Here is a 26917-nt window from a genome sequence, read left to right on the forward strand (position 1 = left end):
TCGATGCCTACTGCTTCACTCTCTGCGCTGCGAGTCTCCCAGACATTGGAGAGCCTCAACAACTGGATGCAGACAACTACTGCAAAGCTGTCTGACATATCCAATATTGTTGTAGCACAATCCTCCATTTCGGCACCTCAAATGCCCTCAACAGTGGAAGAAACATTGAAGAAGCTCCTGGAGAACCAGAACACGATAATGGCTACATTGGTGCAGCATGGGTCAGTGATAGAAGAGTTGGGCAAGGAAGTGAAAAATATAAGAAAGTCCCAAGCCTCCAAGAAGTCAGTGGACAAATTCCGGAGAAAGGTTACCAAGCTTGCAGTTGCCGGAGACATTCCTTTTGACATACTGATTGACCCACACCATCCATGCCCAGATCATGCAGCACCTTCAGCACCATCTGGTCAGTCTGAGCAGCCAGACCTTGCTGCTCATACTGCCGAGGTAGTGCATCATGATACAAAAGAAAGTGAATAAGTGGTGGAGTTAAAGGGATTCAAAGAAAAGTAATGATACAAAGCATGGACAAATTAAAGAAGGAGAAAATGAATGTTATGATCAAGAAAGAGTGATGTTAAGTCTCTCTAGTTCCCCAAGGAAAAGAAAGTGCCTCAAAGAATTGGCAAAGCATGAACCGAGAATAAAAAAATGGAGTGCTTAAGGAAAGGTGAACTCACTCAACCATAGTGTATCCAACCTTAGTCCAAAAGCCTTCATTACATCCCAAAAAAGCCCTACGTGATTTCAAGCTGAGTGAGCTTACATTAGTGGTGATCTACATGAGGGGCAAGCCTATGGTAATTGAAATTGTACTTGCGATATTCTTTTGAGAAAGATGAGTGAACCTTTCGCAAATCTTTGGATTGAGTGTTAAAATTCTTAAGTGAGCTAGGCAAATGGAGATTAGAGAAGGAGGAGTTGGGGATCCACAATGAACTACATGAGAGAGCGAGCTTCCTTGATGAATAGAATCAACTCTTGATGCATAAGTGTCACATTAGAACTATATGTGCATAAAAGTTTAACTTGTCGCTTTGTTGATAATACATAAGTAGTATGGGTAATTGTTGGTTCCAACTGATGTGTGAATGACTCACCTTTGACTGACTGAAATAATCCTTAACTTGTGGATGTGGGAACTATTTTGTTTGTTTGAGAACAAGCAAAAACTTAAGTTTGGGGAAGTTGATAAGTGGGGATTTTGACTACTTATTAGCACCTTTTAACTTTTATTTTAGTCTAAAAGCGTTGAATTGTGTTCCTGAAACTGATGAAATGTGCAAAATTACATGAATGTTGGAAGTTGGACTCCCGAGATGAAATCCGACTCAAAAAGGAGTAATCTAAACACAAGGCAATAAAAGGCACAAAAGCTCATAAAGTGTGGACCGCAAAATTTCATCTGCGGCCGCAAACAATGAAGAAAATCCCAGCAAGCTTTCTAGCAAATTTCGGACCGCACAAAAATTGTGCGGCTGCAAATGACGAGCTGGAGATCAACTTCATAGGGTTGCAAAATTTTCAAAGTCCAAGCCCTTCAAAATTGACCGCACAAGAATTGTGCGGCCGCAGAAGAAGTGTCTTGCGGCCGCAGAAGTAAAGATGCGGACCGCAGAAGACCAGATTGCGGTCGTAGAAGTAAATATACGGACCGCGGAAGACCAAATTGCGGCCGCAGTGATAAATCTGCGGACCGCAAAAACATTGCCTCGCGGTCGCAGATTCCCAGCTCCTGCAAGATGAAGTTTTCTGCGGACCGCACATGGAATTGTGCGGCTGGAGAACCTCCCGAAGGGTATTTTTATTCGAAATTTTCAGCCTTATATAAATAGACGAGTTTCACAAAATTAGGATAACTTTTGACATTAGCAAGTCCTATAGCCGTTTTTCATTGCCTCTTTTGGAAGTTTTCTATATTTTGGAGTATTTTACTATAGATTTTATCATTTTAACTTTACAATATGAGTTTAATTAGTATTTTTTTCTTCTATTTCTTCAATTTCAAGCATGAGTAGCTAGATTTTTACTAGGGTTGTGACCCAACCCTAGTGTGTAAATTTTATAGGTATCTAATTTAGTGCTTGTTTATGATTGGGTGTTTATTATTTAGCCTTGTTCATACTTTAATTTGTGGAATTAATGGTTGCAAAAATTAATTCATGCCTAATTGACTTAGTCTCTACTTGAGAAAGAGAGACTTAGTCTAGGAAAACTTGGCTAACAAGAAATTGGGTCAATCGAGAGATTGATCAAGCCAATTAAAGGGTTCAACCTAGAGATAGTAATAATCCGACTTAAGCTATTATCAACCGTTTTGTGTGATACCCATTAGGACTTGAGAAAGCCAAATTGGACAATACTACTCCTTGACCGAGAGGTACTGAATGGGTAATTGATAGTTGATAGCTATAATATACCCCAATCAACAAAACAAGCATTAAAGCTTATATCCCATTAGGCGAACACCTAGGCGACGGTCATAGCCCTAGGCTTTTTACAAACTTGAAAAACAACAAAAATAATTATCCTAGTCTTATTTCTTGACTTTGCAATTTTAGTTTTAAAATAGAAATAGAAACAAAACCAATTCGTGGGAGTGCAAATTAAGATAGTTCAAATTCACGCACTAGAATATATACTCCTAACTCCCATCTAACTCCATGTGGATTCCATCCCGACTCTTTGTTGGGTTACTATAATTGCAATCGATCGATTCATACCTTGTATTGAGGTGTGCATTATGAGCGATAGGTCAAGATGCACTGAGATTTAGCACTCAGGGTGTTTCATTCTTCCCACAGTTTCTTCATTCGTGTATAGTAGGCAGTGATGTCTAAGGAGCCCTGAACAAGGTCTTTGATCTCATTTTGGATCTAGTTCCCTCCATAACTCGACTGAGTCATTGAGATACTCGACACTGTCAAAAATCTCCTTTGCGGGAGAATTAAGGATTCGGGAAGTTACCATATCGTCGCATCTCTCCCATTGACGGAACGGAGGTGAATTGGGTTAGGTTTTCTACCTTCCCCGTTTATAAACCCTAACTTATTTTTGACTGATAGGGCCCGTAACACACTCATTCTCCAAGATCTATACCCAATTCTGTCAAACGGAACCAGCGCTAGCATTACTATGGGACTATCCGAAGGGTGAATGTACAAAGGACTGCTCGTATCGATGACCGGTTGGTCATTTCTGCTTGTACTGGGCGTGCCTTCTTCGATTTGATCAACAACCATGTGAGAAGCTCTAATCGATGAAATTAACGAATGTATCAACCGATTTAGTAAGTAGACAGATCAATTTTGCTGAAAATTCTTTAATTCGTACGAAAATCGCAGATCTAAGTCACATATCCAAAACCCTAGCAGATGACCGTGGAAAAGAGATTTTGAGACAAAAAAATTACGACAGAGTTCGAGCAAATGTGTTCTACCGGCTCTGATACCATATTGAGATCAACACATTGGAGAAAATTTGAAGCTTACTCAGAAGCTTCAATGGTGATTCTCGAGAGTTCTGATAGAGAAAGGGGAAAGCAACTGAGAGGAGAGAGAATGATATGTATTGTAAAACGGAACTCTGATTTTTCTCATTATTGTATTGTGTATATATGTACACGTATACCAACTATAATACTTCTACAGATACAACTAACTGTACAACTACTGCAACTAACCAATCATAGCTACATGCTGACTCAGCATAGTACAAGGTAGAAGCAATAATAATTAAGTCTCAATATAAATAATTTTTTAAAGATAAATATGGAGTTTGGACTAAATTTACTGGATTCGACCGAACCGTAACTTGCTCTCTAGCTCCGCTCTTGTCCAAAGTAGTGATCTTTCTTTTCTTTTTTTGGCTGGATGTCAACGTGTTTGAAACAATATGGCTTTCCTTCAAGTTTAGAAAGTGAACGATGCCCTCTCAAAATTAAATAAAACAAAATAGGTATGCTCTTTTGTGTCTAACTTAATACTTTCTCCGGTCCATTTTAATTGTCGTATTTGTTTACACGTCTCTTAAAAAGCAATTATTAAGGATTTGTTTTACACAATACCCTTATTTATACCTTTAATTTTTTAATCTATTAATCTTTCTTCAATAAATATTCTCTCTATTATTCAATATTTTTTGCTTTTAAGGGTACTATTAATGCTAGGGCAAAGTAGAGAAAATAATAAATTATATCTTGATTTTCTAAAATCGATAACTATTTTGGACCAGTTAAATTAATATAACCACGACAACTAATATAGACCGGAAGTAGTACGAACTTAGAAAAAGAAAACCACACTCTATATTGTAAATGGTATAGAAGAAAATTAATTTTTAACTATACTGATAGAAGGTAACAGGTACTTGATAGATAGTCGAGTGTGCACAAGCTGGTCCGTACATCATCGCCATAACATTCTTCACCTAAGGCACATATTTACATCCTCTCAAAATTCCTGCAATTTTCTACTTTGGGTTTCTTTTTTATTGACCACCTCTTCCGTGTGTGGAGAAGGTTATATGTTAAAAAGAAAAAACAGAGTTTATCTCATTTCTTACCATTCCAGTCTTTTTCATGAAGGGGGAGAGTAGAAGACAAAGAGAAAACACAAGGAGTTGTCTAAGAAAGAATGTGTTTCCTCCTTTGGCGTATGGTTCATATCTCTTTGTACGTGTATGCTTGATTTTTTTTATGTGTCTATATTTATTCTCTCTGGAAAAAAAAACAATCTAATATATATACGCTATTAATGCAGTTTAATTGTTGATTGCATATTTAGTTAAGGTTGTCAATTACTCCATTCTTTTCGTTTTATACGATAGTATTTCTCTGTGCATATGATTTAAGTAAGAAAGAAAAAAAGATTTTTGATACATGTCAAATGTACGTTTAAACCTTGTGATCTCAAACATGCTATGTTATGATATTTTTAGAAATATAGAACATGTCATTAAAGATAAAACGAAAAGCTAAAATTAAAGAGTTTCAAATATATTTTTAAAAAGTGTTATTCTTTTTTGAAACTAACTAAATTGAAAGTAGTATTACCATATAAATTGAAATAAATGGAGCACTATTAACTATAAAAAATTACTTATAATTATCTTATAAATAATATAATTGTGTAAATACTTTTTACGCCAGAATATAGAATATAACTCTTGGCGTTAAATGATGAGGTCAAGAGGTAGTGGCTGTGGCTCATAACTCCTGCATTATCGATCAGTTTCCAAATTATTGAATCTATTTCGACCACTGCATGTTTGTAAGGTCGTCAATGATATATTTTGGAATAAAAGGAATACTAATTATTTACCTGTTATAAAAATACATTAATACAGAATCACACGCAAAAGCCAAACTGGAAAACCAAACAATGTGGAGATTGATTGGATGAATCAATAATAATGCGCAAATATCATTTTTAGTACGCAAATTATTTATATCTGATAGCCGTAAAACTGTACAAAATTTGTATATATTTTATATATAACATACGTGTGTGTGTGTATATATATATATATATATATATATATATATATATATATATATATATATATATATATATATATATCTTTTGGCTATTATTTTCAGAGCGACTATACAGTGTCGTTTTCCTATAATGATACTAAATATATGGTCGAAATTTGAGATTTTAAAATGGATGAAATATGTGGGAACAGCAAAGAGATCGATCGACGAATATTTGCAGCCATTTACGCATTGCACGACTCATATCTACTATTCCAGACTGTACTTATCTAATGGTGTGAATTCAAATCTAATGTAATCTTAAGAACCAATTATTAGTGTTCCAGCGATATTCGGTATTTGTATTTGGGCTCGATTAAATTTCGATTCGTACTGAAAAATTCTGCATTATATTGGAGATAAAGTATTTCCTAACAAAAGCGGCTTCATATTCAGGACTCGAATCCGAAATATCTGTTTAAGAATGAAAGAGTACTTACGACTCCACCACAACCTTTGTTGGTATCAATTATCCGTTCATATAAACTTCGAGAAGACTTAAAAGTGCACATAATGAAAAATTCAACTTCTTAAGATTTATTTTAAAGATATGCCATAATAAAAAAAAATAGAACTTAAGAATTGATTGTAATATTATAATTTTGTCAAGAGAAACAAGACTTTAGAGAAAAGCAGTCAAAATTAGATCCTAAGATAGAGGAGGAGAATGCTTGTACACATGGGGGACGGTGTTGTTCATGCTTGGACAACATGTTGTAGATTAATAATTAATTAAATCAGTTTTAAGTATTACTTTACTAATGAAATCCAGGAGCACGTCGCGGACATCTTTTGTACATTTCGTCAATCTTTTGTTTTTATAAATTAACTAATATTAATACCCGCACGATACACGAATACAAATATCAAATTATAATTTGAATTATTTAAATTATATGTAAATTACTTTAAAATTTAAATCTTTCATATAATATGTTTGCTTTTTTTTTTATATCCGTAACAATCCAAGATCTTGATTTTAGTACTTGCATTTTATTCTGTGGTCAATATTAAAGAACACTACTACAAAAATGGAAAAAATTGCCCGCCAAAACCGATCGATGTTGGTCGGTAATTGACAAAAATCGACCGAAAATCGACAAATTCGTGGCAGTCGGTAATCGTAAGGTCGGTAGAGCTAACCGATCGACTTTGGTCGATATTTTCCGACCGATTTCGGTCGATCAATTAAATTCCAAAAAAGAAAAAATTGCCGAAAAACCGACTGAAGTCGGTCGGTATTTTAATTATGTAATTAAAAAATGCACCACCTGGGAATCGAACCGAGATCTGTACTGTGGTGGGATACTATTCTACCACTAGATCGTTGGTGCATTTTATTTTAAGACTCTCTTATATTTCATTTATACTCTTTAATTGTATTTTTACGCGATAATAACCGACCGATGTCGGTCAGTTTTATTAAAAAATAAAATTACCGACCGAATCCGGTCAATTTTTTAAAATGACCGGCCGAATTAACTGACCGATTTCGGTTAATTTTTTTTAATAATAATTTTAATTAATTTTAAATGAAAAACCGACAAAGTTGGTTGGTTTCTTAAAAAAATAAATTCGCACAAAAATAGTGTCCCACATTTTTACGCCAACGGACCAAAGTTAGTCGGTTTCGTAAAAAAAATTTAAAAAATAATATTTTTTGAAAAATTGACCGACTTTGATCGGTTGACTGCGGTCGGTTTTTATCGAATTTCTAGTAGTGGAATACTAAACATATCATGTTTGTGATATGCCTTATTTGAACATATTATTTTATCAAAATTCCTACTGTCACTTTAGAAGACCTATTGGCTATTGCAAAGACTTCGTCAGTAAATAATGAATAAAAAATGGCCATGTGAAGAAGTATTAATCTAATATCACTTAGCATAATACAGCTTTGGTCAAATAATGTTGTGAAGTACTTATAAGATTAATGTAAACAGACAAGATCATGATATCTTGAACTCCAACACGTCTTTCTTCCAGGTGGATCAAGGTCATCTCCAGCAGTAAATCCTCCGCTACTTTTTATTTGGTTTCTTACTTGGTGTCCGATTATATTGAGGCCCCAACATCCGAATATGCACCGTGTAAGGCCCGTTAAAAAAAGAAAAGAAATGCTCCCTAATAGAATTTTTTATATATTCAAAATTCAAATTCGAGACCTTTAATTAAGGATAGGCAGGGGCAGACGCACGTTAAACGAAGCGGTGTCACGCGACTCCGCTTCGTCGGAATATTTTATTAGATATATGTATCAATACTGTGAAAAAACGGATAAGTATAAAAAAATGCCACCACTTAACACAAATTATCTCCTAGCATTAGTTATGTGCTTGATTTTGCTCTAAGAGTTTAGAGGTTTGAGTTGCAACTAACATATTATTTTTTTCAAATATTTGAGAGAGCTTCTATGGTTAAAATTGTGATTAAGTAGAATTGAACTCGGGACCTTTACTAACTTAAGACTCAACAAAATTAATGGACTAAAACTAGTGTCTAAAAATATGGTAAATAAAGTTATTTATTCTTGCTCTTCCATAAATTTCGATACGCTTATAAATTCCTATGTATGCCTGATTCGTATTATTCTGCTCAATAAAAAGAATAAGGAAAGTTAAAATCCAAAACACTGGAAGCAAATTAAAATTACAAGAGCCGAATCATCTTCTTTGTAACTCGCCTCTACATGAAGCATAAATCCTGAGTCTTCCCAAAGCCCGAGCATGAATCGATAAGGCCAACTACAGCACACATTCCTCAGTTCGCTTGCCCAAATTACTAGATTACTATCATTACTAGATCATTACTAGATTCCATTCCAAATAAGTTAGGAGTCTCTTATATGAATCTTAGACCACGTCCCTAATCTACGATATATTTATAAATTAAATTTTAACTCTTCTGGGGAATTTTTGGGAACATTTTAGAAAGAAAAAAAATTGAATGTTTTTTTACAAAGTAAAGACGAGTACGAACAACTGCTTCTTTCTTTTATATTTTTATTGTGAGTGGTGATTTTCAATCAAATTATATAGCTAGGCGAAATTTACCAACCACACAAATTATTCACCAAATGAAACTATAGCCAAAGATTTCATTGACGAATGGGGAGAAGTTTTACTAACGAAGGTGTGGTCCTTGTGGATATTATGTACTGATATTTTGTAATATAGTATTTTATCTAAGGGAAAAAAAGAAAAACACGAAGAAGAAAAAGAGGAGTGAAAAAACTCGAAAGCAGATATTTATATACAAAAAATATTACGCGGAAAAAAGGGCTTTGCCTTAGACCAAATCTTAGGCTCGTGATTCTCGTGGTAAGACCGTGCCAATTTTGTTTTTTAATCAATTGCTAAAGAAATATTTTAAAAAAAGAAAAAAAAGAAAAGAGAACTTGACACATAAATCTTATAAATTATCAAAAATATTCTTGTCAATTCCTAAATGTATACTTCCTTATAACCATTTATATCATTAATATTTATGGTATTGATTGGACATGAAACTTAAGTAACTAAAAATTTGCTATAAAAGCTTATCATTAAGGTAAAATGAGAAGTTTAAATTTAAATTATTTTTAAATATATATAATATATCATTCTTTTGTAATCAGGCTAATATAAAAATGGTGTCACTTAAAATATAAAAGAGGAAGTATCTCACTACCGGTAAAATTAAAATTTTAAATATTAAGAGTTTCTAAAAATTGAAAAACGTCAATTTCTTCAAACCAACAAAAATATAGTGTCAAACAAATTGATGTATAGAGATGTATGAATAAGACACATAGGAATATTATTCTTTTATTAATGATTAGAAAAACTATTAATTTCTTAATCATTTAAAAGGTTAGCCGAAAAGTATTAATCCAAGAATTAAACCAAGATTTGGAAAGAGCAAGCAACCCACGTGCTTCGCATTATGCTTCCTATCTTCAGACGTCAAATGTCAACCACCCATGTTCCCATCTTTATTCGAAAAGAAGAAAAAAAAACTTTTCTTTATTAAAATGTTACACAAATCATTATTGTCATTATTATTGGGGCCTGGGCTAGAGTTAATAAGTACAAGTTCAGATAAATTTAGTAATTTTATTTTAAAAAATTTATTAAATATATTTAAATATTTAATTACGAATACAATAACTAAAACGAATTATAAGTTCAATAACAAGTTCAAAGTCTAATAAACTTCAAATCATCGATCCGCATTACCAAAATTCATAAGGATAAAAGTTTAAGTCTAAGTGCTAGCTTTACCTTCGCTATACATCTGCAAACCTATTCTAAGATTACCAGTCTAGTGTGTAGCCTAGACATAGGCGTATTTAGAATTAATATTTAATGCGTATAACTTTTAAGATTTTTAGTATTGAATTTATTATATTATTAAAATTATAGGTTCAATTCTAATACTTATTGAGATTTTGATAAATTTTTACATATAAATTTATACTTCGTATCAAAAGTTATGAGTTTAATTGAACTTGTAGCCGAAAATCTACTTCCGTCCCCTGAGCCTAAAGACACTAGAGACAAGTTAAAAAAAGAATCCCAATATACTGCTTTCATTTAAAATATTAGGGGTGGTTTGGTAGGAGGTATTAAAAAAAAATAATGAAAGCATTAGCTCTATGCATTACTAATACCTTATTTTGTATATTTTTTCAACTTGTGTATAACTAATACAAGCTAATAATTGTATTAGTTATACATCATACTTGGTATTATCCTATGTATAAGTAATGCATAAAAAACCATGTCATTAGTAATACCAAGGCTACTAATGCATGTATTAGGTTGGTTAAAGATAAAATTATTCTTAAAATCCCTTAAAATTTGAAAATACGGAGGACATTTTTGTAAACAACTATTTTTCTTAAAAATTATGCAATGTATTATAATTTTAATATACCACACCAAACAATAGATAAAGAATAATATCTGCATAACTAATGATTGCATTACTAACCCATGCATTACTAATCCATGCATTACTAATCTATACATTACTAATACATCTTATTCCGTCATATTCTTACACATCCTACCAAACGGCTCCTTAATGTTGTTCTACCTCGATGGCTTGATCAAAGAAAGAATATATGGATCAAATACAACTACAAAAACAAAAATATCCATATCTATAAGATTTTTGAAAATGTAATTAAAATATTTTTTCAATCTTAAACTAATAAATGTTGGTTAATTTAGAAACATTTTTTTCCAAATTATTTTGTGAATGTTTCTTCTTGAAGTAAACGATAAACTGAAGTCAAAACTCAAAACCCACCAACATGTGACTGTGGACTCATTTCAATGTGGGGGTTATTTCAATGCAATTATTTTCTGAGAATTAATTTCATACCTTGCGCGGTTGCGCCTTTAAACCTTTTTCTTCAATGCAATTATTTTTTAAAGATTCCTTTCATATTTTGCACTTTTAACCTTTTTTTAATTTTATAGCCATCTAGTATTCGAAATTTACTGTTTTGATTAATTCTGGTTCGCATTTGCATAGCCTATGTAAGGGAAGCATTACAGAGCTAGATTTTCACTAAGAAGTATCGAAATTTAAAGAAATAAATATACGAAAAAGTTATAAAGATTATTTATATATATATTATAATGTTTCTGCAAATGAGTGTCAATTGACACCCGGTGGCTCGGCCGCTGACGTTTTCTATCGAACAAAATTTCATTTTTAAGAATTCAAATTTGAAAACACCAATTAAAAGTGAAAAAATGTCATCCATTTCATCACATTACACGGTCCTAAATGTGGTAGGTTAACTTTTTAGTTACACATTCTAAACGTGAAAGGTTAATTATCAACAAGTCAGTGGTCAGTACACACGTATGTTTGGTAAGAGAACCAACCCGAAAAAGGAATTAGAAAGAAAGAATTTGACCCAAAAAAAGAAAGAAGAAAAAGAGAGGAAAAAGAGAAGAAAAAGAAAATGAAGAAAAGGCAAAAATAGGAGTAAAATATGATGACCTCAGATATGAACAGAACAAAAAGTACACTATCTTTTCTGCTTCTGCGTCTATGTTCACCAAATGGCAAAATAGCAAATTATTAGAGGAAAAAAAATATACTGTTTCAATATTTTGAATAATCAGAATCAGAAATAATAATTAGGTAAAAAGAGAAGACACAGTTGGGACCGGTGAAAGTGAAACTCATGTTTGGTTCACGGATTAAGTTAGGCGGAGAATATAATGTTCGAGATTATAATATTGGAGATTAATAATTTTCTTAGTAGTACATGCTTTTCATTTTATGTGATAGTTTGAGTGACCACGAAATATAAAAAATCGTAAATATTTGTTTGGCACTAAATTATTGTAAATAAAATATTTAAAATTAAATTATTTTTAAATGGAGAAAAATATTATATAAGGCATAATGTAAACCCTTTCTTTTGATATGGAGTTAGATAAAATTGAATAAATTTCTTGTTTGGGCAATTAATTAATTTCTGTCGTTTGACAGGGTAATATTATCATTTTGCTAACTTTATCCACGTAGCTAATCCTTATATTATTATCCAAAAAATTCAAAGTGGATAAAGAACACCAAGATTTTAGAACACCAAGATTCAAAATGGATAAAGAACACCAAGATAATCCTTAATTTTATATCAGATTGGAGTCCTAAATCCTTTAGTCAAAACGGCGCCTAAAAAATCTAACATTAGTCTGAATTATTAAGCAAACACATAAATTACTCTGCGGCAATCAATGAATTTCATTTATTTCTCAAAAAGGAAGAAAAAATAGAGAATTAATTAATGAATAAACAGGATAGGTCCAGACAACCAGCAAGGGAGTTATGGTAGAGCGGTAAGTATTTCTTCATCCTTAATCAAAGATCTCGAATTCGAGCCTTAAATATATAATCGTCTTTGTTAAGGAATGCTTTACCCCACTGTAAGACTTTTCCCCGCAAATCCAAATTTAGTCATGCCCCAATAGGGGTACCAGACATTGGGTAGGAGACCACTCAATATGGAACTTTCCGACACAAATTCGTATTTAATCGGCCCCAATGGAGATACCGGACATCGGGTGGAAAATCATCTTATATGGAACTTTCTAGGGCAGATTCAGATTTAGTCGGGCCCCAATGGGTACCAGACATTTGGTGGGAAACCATTTAATGTGAGACTTTTGGACGTAAATTTAAATTTAATCGACTCCCAATACAGATACTAATCACCGAGCTAAAAAAACAGAAAGAAAAGGGATAGGTCCACACAAATAAAAGTCACAGTCCCACTTTTATTATTTTTATAATTTATATACATTGTGTATATGTATTACTACTCCACTTGTATATAAACACCAAACCAAACACAGAAAGGAATCAAAGAAACACGAAACCTGCTGATCTTCTCTTCTCTTTCACTCCATATCTGTACAAAACAGATTACAGCCAAAAAATCCGAAACTGAGAAATTTAACAATCTTTTTATTTCTTGATCTTTTTTTAAAAATCCAAATAGGGGAATGGTAATAGTACAGCAGCAAGAGGAGGAAATAAGGCAAGGTGGAGGAAAGAAGGGAATGCGATTAGGGAAATACGAAGTCGGAAAAACTTTAGGAGAAGGCAATTTTGGGAAAGTGAAATACGCTAAACATATTGATTCAGGTCAATCTTTTGCAATTAAGATTTTGGACAAGGATCGGATTATTGACCTTAGGTCTACTGATCAGGTTTGTCTGATTTTCCTCTCCCATTTCGCTTTTGCTGTTTTGACTTATTTGTGTTTTATTGAAATTCATCTTATTTGGTAACGTAGATCTTCTTCTTTTTATGACCAAATCTCGTCTCCGACGTAGAAGCTGAATTAGAATTTGAAGTTTATGATTTCTGAATAGTAACTAAACTCATAACTCGTCTTAGTTATTGGTTCGTAATTAAATATTTATACATACTGTATGAATTTTCTAATAAAAATACAGAATTTCATCAAAAGGTATTTGGTTCGCCCAAACCAGTAGCTAATGCTCTCCCTCCGCCCCGGTAGTCCGACGGGCTGGGGTAAAATATGGATGCAGCCTATATTAACGAGTTTAGTATTTTCAATGTAGAATATAAATATACAGTCAAACCTATAATAATCTCGTTTGTTCCGAATATTTTTGGATGTTATAACGAAGGGTTGTTATAACATGAAAATTGGTTACGAAAAAAGTTTGGCTTTTATAATGAAGTGTTGTTATATAGGGATGCTGTTATAGAGAGGTCTGACTGTATATATATGTAAAAACTATTTTAATTTTTGAACACGTAATTTTAAAAATACACAAAAAGCCTTAAAAGTTAAATCCATCTATTTGAAATCATAAAGGGTGTATTTTGTATTAAGAAAAATGAAAAAATGAGTTATTTTTCAGCAACCAATTACCGAAAAATATTTTCCTTGAAAAATAATTTTATTGAAAGGTGGAAGATGAATTTCTTTGTCGATTAGTCTATTTGAAATAGTTTCTAAATTTTAGAGAGTTTTGGATAGTGAGATAATTTCTTATGAGGAAAACAATTTTCTCCCTACCAAACACACCCTTACTTACTTGGAAGTTATCCATTTGGTTAGCATTCTCATCTTCCACTATATTTCCTACCAAATGATCTGCACCAAAATAGTTAATTTATTAGCTAATTTTAGTGGTTCAAAATTCTCTAATTAGACAATTGAGCAGTCCAAATTGACGACAGCTGAATAATCAAAATTGTACAATTTGTATTCGATTGTCTAAGTTTAAATCTTATGAGTCAATCATGAATCGTTTGATTGAACTTCTCCTACTTTCGTACTATGTTGCTCGGATTCTTCGAAAATGTATTATTCTTAAAGGATCTGAAATGGGTGCAGCAAGAGGCGATCACAGAATTTCAACTTTATAGGTTCTAGATTTTAAAAGGATGATTTTCAGTGCTAATAACTGCGTCCTAAATTAATATTTGTACATATTTAATAAATTTTTTAACACAAATAACTGGATTTGGTCGAACACGTACCGAGCTTCTAGCTCCGCCCATGATACTACAACATTTTGAAGAGTCCACGCAACATAACTTTTGTGCTAACTGTCAATAAGCTTATATATGTTTAATGTGTAATATTGCAATAAGCTTATATATGTTTAATGTGTAATATTGCAGATTAAGAGGGAGATTGGAACATTAAAACTCCTCAAACATCCTAACGTGGTCAGATTATACGAGGTACATATGTCCTATCTTTTTTTCTTTTTTTAACACTAGTTGAACTTGTCTTTTCTGTTTTCGTGTCTGTTCTTTTGCCTTATTTCAAATACTCTGAATATTATTATTATTATGATATATTATCTTTTGAACCAAAAAAAAATCCGAATATACCCAAAGTTAGATATTGAAAAGACATAAATTGTATTTTTGTAAAGATAAATTAGCTGCACCGAGAGATTCGGGATATAAAGTTAATTATAAATACTATTTACATATATTTTATTCTTCATAAACAACGAGTATAATACAATTTATCTTTGCTTCAAACAAAGATCAATTGATGCTCATTCTTGCACGTCTTAAAGATTCATTTCTCTTTCTCTATTTTCTGGGTAATCCGGTGTACAAAATATTTAGCATTTATGCAATGGTCCCGAAGACGGTCGCACCCCTAGAGGTATAATATAGACGGCTTATCCTAATGCAAACATTAGCGATTGCTTCTACTGTTCGAACGAAAATAACTTTACCGTTATTCCAAGCTCCCTTATTTTTTTCTGTTTTGTTTTCCTTATCTAGGCACAAAATTTGCTGAATTTTAATATAGTTCAATCTATAAAGTTACGGTTGATTGTGATAATTCATTTTTTGGTAGGTAGAAAATAATAATTGGGGAGCCATTTCCATTCTCCACATAATTAAGACTTTTTCAACTGTACAAACAAATATGAGGACTCTTTAGTCCATAACCATAAGTGTCAAATCATTGAATTTTGTGGTTGTATATTGCATATGGATGGGACCCATTTTGTCTGGGACCACAGTTAGTCATTGGATCTAGCCAATGACATTAAAAAAATAAACTTAGGTGACAAACACTGTTTTGTTTTTTTCTTGGACTTATAGTGTACAATTAGGAAATAGTCTCTTGCTGTTAAAATTAAGTTTATTCTGCCGTGGTAGACCAAAATTTCATGATCTCAGTTCAAATCATGAAATAACTACTCAAATCTAATTAAATTAGGTTCCTATCAAAAATAGTTTTTCTTCCTTGGAGAACTTGGACAAGATGTAATGTCTGTGACGTTTTCATGTTGCTTGTCAAGTGCTATCTCATTGTGTCAAAAATGATAACAACGACAATAATAACAACAGCAAGAACAACAGCAATTACTTAACAATATAAAAATAGCGACAGTAACAATAATAACAACAACAAAAAAAGTTTTTTATTATTATTATTATTATTATTATTATTATTATTATTATTATTATTATTATTACTATTATTATTTTCTAATGACCAATATAGAGGACTGCATGGGGAATGTTGTTGAGCCCAAACAATTGGCATAGAAGTGTTACTTATTACTCCCTCCGTTTCAATTTATACGTCTGTTTGACTGCACATAGAGTTTAAAAAAAGTAAAGAAGACTTTTAAATCTTGTGGACTTAAAATAAAGGTGAGTGTAATGTACTAAGATACCCTTGAATCTTGTGTTTTAAACTAAAGATGAGTGTCATGTACCAAGATACCCTTGAATCGTGTGGTACTAAATATGGTATGTGGGATGTTGGAGTTAAAGAGTTGCTAAATACCGAGAGAGGCGTTCTTTTTGGAATAGACTAAAAAAGAAAGTAAGACACATAAATTGAAATGAAGAGTGTATTAGTTCCACGAATAATTTAGTAGTAACACAATACACAATTTAAGTCTGTGTATTAGTAACACATACTTAATAATCACCAGTTAAGATTTAGTAGTTCATGTTGTTTGTAATATATGGTGAAACTTCATTTTGAATTTTCTCACTACACTCTCAGATACAATTTCATATACTATCTTTGTATTTATAGTCCGTATTTGCTTTTTGTATCTGTTACTTTGTACTGAGTTCATATTAGTATTTTACTATGATGCATTTCTGACATGAAACTATAATTAATCAGGTCTTAGCGAGCAAAAGCAAGATTTATATGGTGCTGGAATACGTGAATGGTGGTGAATTATTTGACAGAATCGTAAGCAACTTTGGCGATAAACTTGTGTTTCTGCATATTAACGTCTCAAATCTGGAATTTTAACCTTGACTGTAATCCTTATTCATAGGTGTCCAAAGGAAAACTAAAAGAGGCACAAGGTAGAAAACTCTTCCAACAATTGATTGACGGTGTTAGTTACTGTCACGAAAAAGGTGTCTTCCACAGAGACCTCAAGGTAACTAATTATATAGTGTAGCACACAAACATTATAAGTTGTCGCATGTTCTGTCAAATAACATTTGTTATTTTTGAAATGCAGCTAGAAAACGTACTCATTGATTCAAAAGGGAACATAAAAATAACGGACTTTGGGCTCAGTGCTTTACCCCAACATTTTAGGGTATGGACTACCATCTTCTCTTTGTCGAATATATGAATTCTTTTCCTCAAACTTAACGAGCTTTCTTGCTTAACTATAGGATGATGGTTTGTTGCATACAACTTGCGGTAGTCCCAACTATGTCGCCCCTGAAATTCTTTCTAACAGAGGATATGATGGCGCGACATCAGATACTTGGTCGTGTGGTGTCATCTTATATGTCATTCTCACTGGTTATTTACCATTTGACGATAGAAATCTTGCAGTACTTTATCAAAAGGTAAGACGTCTTCCTCTTTTCCCTTTTAATCTTTTATCTGTGTAGAGCTCATTTATATGTCATTTTCTGGAGCTAATACTATTAATATTTTTTGGAGGGACATTAATCAGATAGTTAAGGGGGATGTTCATATACCAAAATGGCTATCCGCTGGAGCAAAGAACCTCATAAAGAGGATTCTTGATCCCAACCCACATACTCGTATAACGATGGAAGAAATCAAAGAAGATAAATGGTTCAAAGAAGACTATACTCCTGTAAATCCCGACGAAGAAGATTTGGAAGATGATCCTGCATCGACAGATAATCAAGTCTTAGCAGTACAAGAAACAGTATGAACTTTGAACCCTTGAGTAATTGGTTTGTGTATAACATTATTATCCTTTCGTCGTTAATTACTGATTGGTTTTCATATCCGTGTCATAGCCACTTGACGCGCAAAGAGATCCAGAATCACCTTGTGTGATAAATGCTTTCGAGCTAATAGGGATGTCGTCATGTCTTGATCTTTCTGGATTTTTCGAGAAAGAGGTAAGTCTACTTTTAATTTTTTACCATATTATGCGAGGAACAAATATTTAAACCTAGACTTATTTCTTCTTTGGATTATTGTAGGATGTTTCTGAGAGGAAGATCAGATTTACATCCAGTCTCTCTCCAAAGCAGTTGCTGGAGCGGATTGAGAATATGGTAACACAAATGGGATTTCATGTCCAGAAAAAAAATGGAAGGGTTAGTATCAATGTCGGTGTATCTACCTGTATTTGAGTAGTTCCATGTAATCCAAAAAAGATTCAGACATGCACTAGTGATACATCTCTTTTTACATTTGTGTCTGCGCATATATTTCAGTTGAAAGTGATGCAAGACCACAAAAGCCAAAAGAGCACGGCTAATCTCTCAGTAGTCGCTGAGGTAAATGACGAAAACAGTATTCTACTCCCCTTAATTTCCATTGCAGTAAGAGAGAAAAAGAAGCATAATTATTCCAATGCATGATTTGCAGGTTTTTGAGATTAGCCCATCGTTGTATGTTGTAGAGTTACGAAAGTCTTCAGGGGATTCAACAGTATATAGACAGGTATATCTCAACATCCTCTTCTACCTCGTTGCAACCTGCAATCCCTCGAGACAGGGGCGGAGTAGCTTTGGTCCGAACTTTGTATTTGTCTTAAGAAATCTATTGAACACGTATAAATTATTAATTTAGAACCCAATAACTTACAAAGACTAGAATTCTCAACCCATAAACTTCAAATTCTCCACCTCCAGCCCTGTTAAACTAACTAAATCATGCTTATATCTTGCAGTTGTGTAATAGGATATCGAGTGATTTAGGTGTTCAGCGAAGCCAGGAACTCATAGCTACTGATGTATATTGAAAGCTGCGGACCATTTGCAGTGGCGATTAAATCCATTTTTTTGTTCTTTTCTCCTCTTCTATATTTAGAGGAGTCGAGCGATATAGCATGAGATACGCTTAGTTGTTTGATTCTACGAGCGATATAGCATGAGATTAAATGGCAAACACCATTGATTTGATTAAGTGTACAGTAAGAAACATGGCGTTAGTCGCCTTATCAATTAGTACATTAAGGTAAATTTGTATTCTGTAGTATCTATTATTTAGAGGACCTTGCTCTTGGAACATGGCGATAGTCGCCTTATCAATTAGTACACATTTAGCTAAATCTGTATTCTGTAGTATATATTATTTGGAGGAGCTTGCTCTTTACAGGGATTTTGAAGTCTCCAACCAGTTTATATCTGCTCATAAATAATATTGTAGCACTATTTTATTTATTTTCCCATTGTTATTTCCAAAAGATTGTGCATATCAAACTCTATAAAGAAAAGGATTGTTGTTTTTTGTATATTGGAATCATGCTAGAAATACTGTCTGTTTCTGTTTTGGTGTCTGAATCTACAAATAATGTTTCCAGGAACGCATAGTTTCTTTTGAAACCTCTGTGTATTTGGATGCCGTGAACCTTTGAGGTTTTTAGTATTGAACTCATTGTCTTTTTAAAGTTATGGGTTCATATTGCTATTTATTACAATATTAGTAAATTTTTACCCATAAATTTAGGGTATGCGTCAAAAGTACTCCGCCTCTGCTCATATACCAAGGCCTCGTAGTGATTATCTCTATTTTATACATTCTGGATTTATATTTTTATTTTTATTTTTTTATAATCAAAAAAATACCTGAGAGCTTCATGGAAATTCTAGATGATGGGCTCACCTTTTTATTCTTCTCCACTTAAATATCAAGTTCTTGTTTGCAGTAGAGTTCAAATTTGTTCATGCGTCTAACTCACACATCACATGTCGTACTCTTACCATTAGATCAAAGCCGTTCTAAATTGACAAAACTTCTAGACAACATTAATTAATAGTTAATGCCAAAAGTAGAGTGTTTTAGAAAAATAATTTCGTAATGGTCCAATCCAACTCTACAAAGAGAAAAATGAGAAGGAAACCACGCTGATTTTATTAAGTAGAGGAAAAAAACATCTTTATTCTCTAGTATCCCTTTAATAGATACAACCAACTTCCACCTAAAATAGATCACCTAAATTCAAGAATCAACTTAGCCACCAAAAATCTAAAATAAGAGATGTTTGTGCAATTCTAAAACCCATACCCAACCATGTCCTAAGTTTTTTTTCCCCTTTCTTATTCGATGACTGGTATTCTCTTTTGGGGTCCTGATTTTTCATGATTTGCATTGTGTAAGTCCCATTAAATGCAAAAGATGCTCCTTACCACATTTTTTCTATTCTCACAGTTTGAAATTGAGATCTCTAGTTGAGGATTGATGCTCCGTACTGTAATTTTTTCTATTTTTAGAGTTCGAACCCGAAATCTCTAGTTAAAGATTGATGAATCATATCCATTCCACCACAAACTACGAGTGGTAACCACGTCCTAAGTTCTGCCTACATCTCTTCATCTCTTTTTATTTGGATTTAACTCTAGGCTATGAATTTAATTCTAAAACTACCCAAGTGAAACATTGCATAAAAGAAGGGTCTCCTTTTTTCAATTATTCTCAAAATTAAAATGTTTTATGCCAAGAAAAAGGAGAATTTTATTTATGAGGTCTACTTAGTTTTGTTAAATAATTGATCCAAAATTTTCAAACGGTAACTGATTTGTTACTTGAATATCTCCCCCAACCATAAAAAGAAAGAAAGATACATTTCCCTAAAAAGGATAGCACACGAACCTTAGGTTTTTTTAAAAAATATCTTAGCCGCCACCTCTCCAAATCTAAGTCTCTATTCCATCTCTGGCGACGATGATTCCTCTTTCCGGTGACGACGAGTTTTCTTCTAGGTAAATATCTCAGTTTTAGGATTAACAATGCGATTACAGGTTAAATTTGCGTATTTATTAAACCATTACTTATTAGAGCTAACCCACATTTTCTCCATTGCGCTCTCACCAACGATGATCACTATAAACTGTGAGCACCTAATTTTTTACCGTGCTTGAATATTTTCCGCTCTCATCTTCCCAGGCGTGTCCCCACTCCACTTTCCTTTGTCCCCCATGCTTGTCCCCCCACACTTTGCTTCTCACTCCACTCCTTGTTCCCCATGCTTGTCTCATATCACAACCCCCATATCTCCCCAATTCCCTAAAAAACGGATCTCTCTCCCCAAAGAGAAGACAGTCGTTGCCCTCATTCCCTCTATAAACTCCAACGGACCACACCTTCATATGGGGGGTGCTGGAAAAAAAAAATACCACACAAACTCCAAACAATAAGCTGCTATTTATTCCATAGATCTAAACTTTAGAACTCTAGCATTACAACATTTTCTTCAAAGAAAAATACAACAGCAAAGCTAGCAAAATTCAGCAGTTGTAACTATCCCCATTTTATTCTTAAAACGGTCCCAAACTCCATTAAAAACATCACCGAATATCAGCTGAAAATTCATAGCAAAAACAGTCCAAAACGTGCCCTCCTCAGCCCAAAAACAGCTGAAAATGCAGCCATGAAACTCCAGTTCCGAAACCAGTCCAAAATATCATGAAATCTCAGTGTGTCCTCCCTCACAACACTCTCTCTACGGGTCAGTGAAGGGATCGAGTCCGTCGAGGTCGACGTGAAATTTCTTCGGCTGAAGGTTCCTGTTGGTTGAGCTTGTTTGTTGCTCATTTTGGTCGCCGCCTTATCCGGTCGGTTGGATTCATTAGCTCGAAGCTCTTGTCCGACACTTGTCTCTATTGTACAACTTTGTTGAAGGAGTTTTCGTTATTAATCAATTGAAAAATTAATTTTGGCTTCACAAAAGGTCCAGTTCCTTAATTACTTTTATTTTTATACTATTCTATTAGTGGATGAATATTTTATAAAAGTGTTTTCTTGTTCTGTTTGAAAATCTTTGAATGTTGCCATATATTAATGTGTGTTAGCATGCCTTAAAGATTACTGATTGTTGAATACGATTTGTCTCATAAAATAAGTTAAGTTACTAAATGAGCTCACAGTTATTTATTTGGAGTTGGACATGGGATATTCGAATAATCGAATTGCTTCTGTTTGTTTAATAACTTGAAAGGAAGATAGAAAATTTTGATGACAAAAGAAGTGATATTTAGAAAAAGGCGATTTTAGATTCTTGGGCCAAAAGACTTCTCTCTTTAAGAATTGTTTTTATGCTTGATTTAGAATAAAGTTAGAATTGGTTTTTTGAATGAACATTAGTGACTGTAGAATTGAAAAGTGATAGACTTTTAATTCTTAAATTTTTTAATTTGGGAATAACTCAACATGCGTAGTTGCTTTAGGCGTGCTCATAATTTATTGTCATGATTATGTATACGTTCGCGTGACATGATTATGATTCTCAAAATAAATCAAGGTATGCATTCACACAATTTTGACAAAACAATCTTAATAATTAATAAAGTGTTATTAGTTGTGTACACGTACTCGTGACATGATTTTGGCACAATAAATAAAACGAATTCACACACGCGATTTGTTTCAAAGATAATTTTATATTTTAATAATAAAAGCGGACATAGATAAAATATGAAAACCAATAAATCACAGTTTGTCCAAAATTAATTCGAGCCAATTTTAGTCAATAAAGCGACCGTGCTAGAATCACGGGACTCGGGGAATGTCTTACACCTTCTCCCCGGTCAACAGAATTCCTTACCCGGACTTTGTTTTGCAGACCAATAATAAAAGAGTCAAATCTTCCTTTGACTAGAGATTCAAACAAAAGGTGACTTGGAACACCCAAAAAATCAATTCCAAGTGGCGACTCTGTAAATAAAATAATCCCTATTCAAGTTTGTCACTTTAATTGAAGAAACTCTTTAACCCACCATCCACAATCAATAACACCTCATATCTTTTTGGGGGGTAGTAAAAGGGGTGTGACAGCTCTGGCGACTCTGCTGGGGAATTCAAGAATTCGAGCTTGTACATTGACTTTATTTGGCTTTATTAATTTTTGTATATATTGTGATTTATTTGGGACTAATGTGTTACTTGTCCACTTTTTACTATCTTGATATTGTTGAACTGTACATATAAATTGTATCCTCTCTCGCATCCCATTGAGTCTTCTGATAATTAGTTATGTTATGTTTGCCTACCCGCATCACAAAATTTCTGTCTTGAGATAAAGCCAGTTAGCCTACCAGCTTCTGGTGAAGGATTTAGTCACACATGTTTAGGCGGGAGAGCCGTTAGCTAGCCAGTGTTGTTCTACTACTGGTAATGCTTGATGCTCCTCGGTCTAGATACCATCTCCTTTAGGATTTACAAACTTAGAAGAACAAGCCACAAGCAATGGATATCCCTAGTAGGCTACGCTTTATTTGCATCATGTGCATTTGACTTAGCAGCGCTCTACTCATGGGCCAAGTTCTGTTTTAGGACAGGTACCTTGTGGAGACCATTATGTCATGTTATGTGCTACTTGTTGCATTATTTGGGAGGCTTGCCTGTCGACCGACTTTAGCATATATCGGTTGAACGAAGAGAGAAAAAATGATGTGGTTTAGTGCATATGGTTCTTAAAGATTAATTTTCATATAAAAAAAGAAGAAGTACATAGTCAATTTTAACTGAACTACGCGGGTCTGATTCTCACCGGATGTGAGATACGTAGGCAAACCTCATCGGTTTCGGCCCCCAATTTTTAAAAATCCAAAAAGATATTTTCCTTTAATTACTTCTTTAGAAGCTTCTTTTTTTTTTAGAGCAAAAATCCAAAAATATTTTTTTCCTTTTTTAAAAAAAAGTCTTTCTCCCAAAATCCAAAAAAAAAATTATTTTCTTTCTTCCTTTAATTTAATTTTTTTTTCTTTCACCAATTCCAAAATAAAATTAAAAATTAAAAATATTTTCTTTGCTAGGAAATTTTGTCGGAATATTTGTACATGAAAAAGAGTTAGTTTATCTATTTTATTTCTGATCCACCGGACTACACGGGTCTGATTCTTACCGGAAAAAAAAAGCCAAAAATATTTTCTTTCATTTGAAAAAAAAAAAATCAAAATCCAAAAATATGTTTTTTCCTTCTTTAGAAGTCTTTCTCCCAAAAAATCCAAAAACAAAAATAATCAAAAATAAAATAAAAAATAAAATCTTTCTCCTTTAAGAATTCTTCTTTTCAAATATTCCAAAAGAAAAAAAAACTAGCTTATGTACTTTGTTCCCGGTATTCCTGAACTACGTAATGATCTGATTCATGCGGCGTCATGATACGTAGGCAATCCCTATCGGATTCGATCATAGCCATAAACAAATTGAGTATAAAAAAAATCGAAAAAAACTGAGTGAAAAAAAAAAGAGAAGAAAGAAAAAGAAAGAAAGAGTGACAAAAAATAACAGAGAAAAACAAAGAGCGAAAAACAACAAAAAGAGGGGAAAAAATCAAAAAAAGAAGAAGAGAGAGAGCCTCCCGAGATAGATTACCCCTTTTGGTGAATCATACTCGATCTTATTCCAAAAGCTAGTTAGGCTAGGTCTACTGTGGCCATTAGTCCCGAACCGGCCAAACCCTGAGTCTCATTCGCACCAGGCTAATGCTAGATGTGAATACCACTCTGGAGCAGTCAGACATGATACAGAAGACTGTTAGACTCTTAAGAGAGCAGTGGAAGACCTCATTAATGTTAAGGAAATAGTGCTTAGGGATGAAGAGGCCCCTAATATGATGAACAATTCTCTGCCTACCCACACCGATGGGCTAGTAATCGGAATGATCTGTGAAGATGAGGAATTTGATCTGGCACTGAAGACCATTGCAGCCATTGCCGAGACATAAGAGAAACGTAAAAATGGGTGCCAAACCTGAAAAGTTCTCTGTCATATGGGAGTCTCGGTAGCTGGTCTTGCTATCTTTTCTGCGTCCGAATTATTTCAGGATCTAATCCGAATATTTTTACTTCACTGCTTTGCTTTCTGATGTAAACCCTTCTATCTTAAAAACTTTTTGAAAAAAAAAATCAAATGAAATTAATATTTCATTGTCGGGGAATGTTTCTTTTCTTAATCTTGTCACTTTTCTTATTCTCTTTTTAGTTCTGTTAATGCAGATTTTAATGACATGACATGCTTGTGGACTTCATGCCGAGATCCTAAAACGTTGTCAGACCCCGAAATAATAGATCAAGAAACAAAATATTTTGAAGACAAGGCTTGTAAGAAAATAAATAGAAAATTGGAACGAAGTTGAGATTCCCTTTCTTCGGATCATTGTTGAAGCCGGGATTGAGGATAAAGATTGGGTCAAGAACTGATTGAAATAATTGACACTGATATATGAAAAATGATTGGCCGCAATTTATCACAGGCAGTTGTGCCGTGTCTATAACAAGAAAGTGCGGCCCAATAAATTTAAAATAGGACAACTCATTCTGAGACATATCCTCCCAACTCATGAAGAAGCTAAAGGAAAATTGGCTCCAAATTGGAAAGGTACATACATTGTAATGAGAGTACTGCAAAAGAGAGCATTGTACCTTGGAAGCAACGAAGAAAGTGTCCCTGAAACAACCGTCAACGCGGATGCAGTCAAAAGGTACTATGTTTGACCCTCTATATAGCATTAATGTTCTCTCATTGGGATGATGAAGACTTTCATTCTCGCTATCCAAACATCATCAACCCTTTGCTAACCCTTTTGAGCCGGTTACCTTTCTTTGATTACCCTCTTTGGAACTTGAAGATATTATTTTTTATTGTTTTAAAAAAAAAAACAAATTAAAAAAATGGAAAAAAAAATGGAAAAAAAATCAAACAAGTTCATGTCAATCGAACTACGTTCGACTTGATTCCGAAAGGATACGTAGGCAGCCTCTCTCTGGGGTTCAGTCACACCAAAATAAAAATCTGCATTCCCCCAAAAGTTGAAACTAGGGTAGGTGTTATAATGGTTCGGCGATAGTTTCGCTTGAAAGGTTCCAAAGTTGTAATTCAATCCAAATCCTTTTTACCCAAATCATTTTCAAGTCCTTCCGATCAATCAACGAGAATGTTCAATAATTTGAGGATACAATCACTTGGATCTGATGCCACCAAAATGAGAGAAATAAAATGAAAGAGTCTTATTGGTGAAAACTTTCACGGGCACCATAGGGCGATGACGAGCAAAGAAAATAAAAATAAAAATGAGAGAGTCTTGTTAGTGAAAACCCGCAAAGGGAACTATAAGGCGATGGTGAGAAGAGAAATGAGAGAGATTAGCTGGTGAAAACCCGTAAAGGGCACTACTGATCGAAAAGAGGATCTTCACAGCCATTGGTATGGACAGTCCTGGGCATTGTTTCTCGGTTTCGAGGCAAAAGTTTTGATGAATTTCTGAGAGTCAGACAGTTTACACAGATCATGCATCCAGTCCAAAAAGTATGTCATGTTCATTGAAATCTGCATGTACTCCAGATAAGTCCTTCTTTCCTTTCCCCGAAAGGGATACCTCTTGTCTAAATTCATTCTACATTCTACTATTTGTTTTTTCTTGAATCCCTTTTGGTCTAACTCTGTTTTGAAACTAAGGCAAAGAAGGGATAGCAAGACTGATTTACAGGACCTCGGTTTGATACAAGCTAATATGAAAAAAGGCACCCAGACTCGGCATGGGCATCAAGTTGACCCCGACTGGCTATGGCGGCCGATGCTTCAAAATCAAAAACTCTTGTAAGGATGAAATCAAATTGAAAGTGCCTACAAGGGCAAAATAAAGTTGAAAAGGTTAAGTCTCAAGTGGCTAACCGTTTTGGCAAAGTTTGAAAATCTAAAGGTTTCCCCAACGCTCTGAAATTGAAAGTGTTGAGGAAAGAAGTCGAAAGTGAAATGCCATAAAGTAAAAATAAAGTTGAGAAGGTTAAGTCCCACGCGGCCAACCGTGGTATTCAGGAAGTCATCATAAAAAAGATGGGCACAAAGCCAAGCTGCCAAAGACATCAAGGCCACAAATCGACCACCATTTTTCAAAACTCACATTTTTTCTTTGTTTGCAACATGAACAAAACAAT

General features: G+C 33.7%; 1 protein-coding gene across 1 annotated transcript; it reads left to right on the forward strand.

Moving 5' to 3' along the window:
* The first annotated feature begins 12873 nt into the window (after positions 1–12873).
* LOC107802461 (CBL-interacting serine/threonine-protein kinase 1) lies at positions 12874–19204 on the forward strand. The gene is made up of 12 exons (XM_016625970.2): positions 12874–13260; positions 14714–14776; positions 16710–16781; positions 16870–16977; positions 17062–17142; positions 17222–17401; positions 17512–17733; positions 17828–17932; positions 18017–18133; positions 18254–18316; positions 18408–18482; positions 18712–19204. The coding sequence occupies exons 1-12, from the start codon at positions 13054–13056 to the stop codon at positions 18781–18783; spliced, it is 1365 nt and encodes a 454-aa protein (XP_016481456.1). The 5' UTR covers positions 12874–13053; the 3' UTR covers positions 18784–19204.
* The last annotated feature ends 7713 nt before the right edge of the window (positions 19205–26917 follow it).

Source organism: Nicotiana tabacum, chromosome 13 (assembly GCF_000715075.1).
Source record: "Nicotiana tabacum cultivar K326 chromosome 13, ASM71507v2, whole genome shotgun sequence".
Classification (NCBI taxonomy): Eukaryota; Viridiplantae; Streptophyta; class Magnoliopsida; order Solanales; family Solanaceae; genus Nicotiana; species Nicotiana tabacum.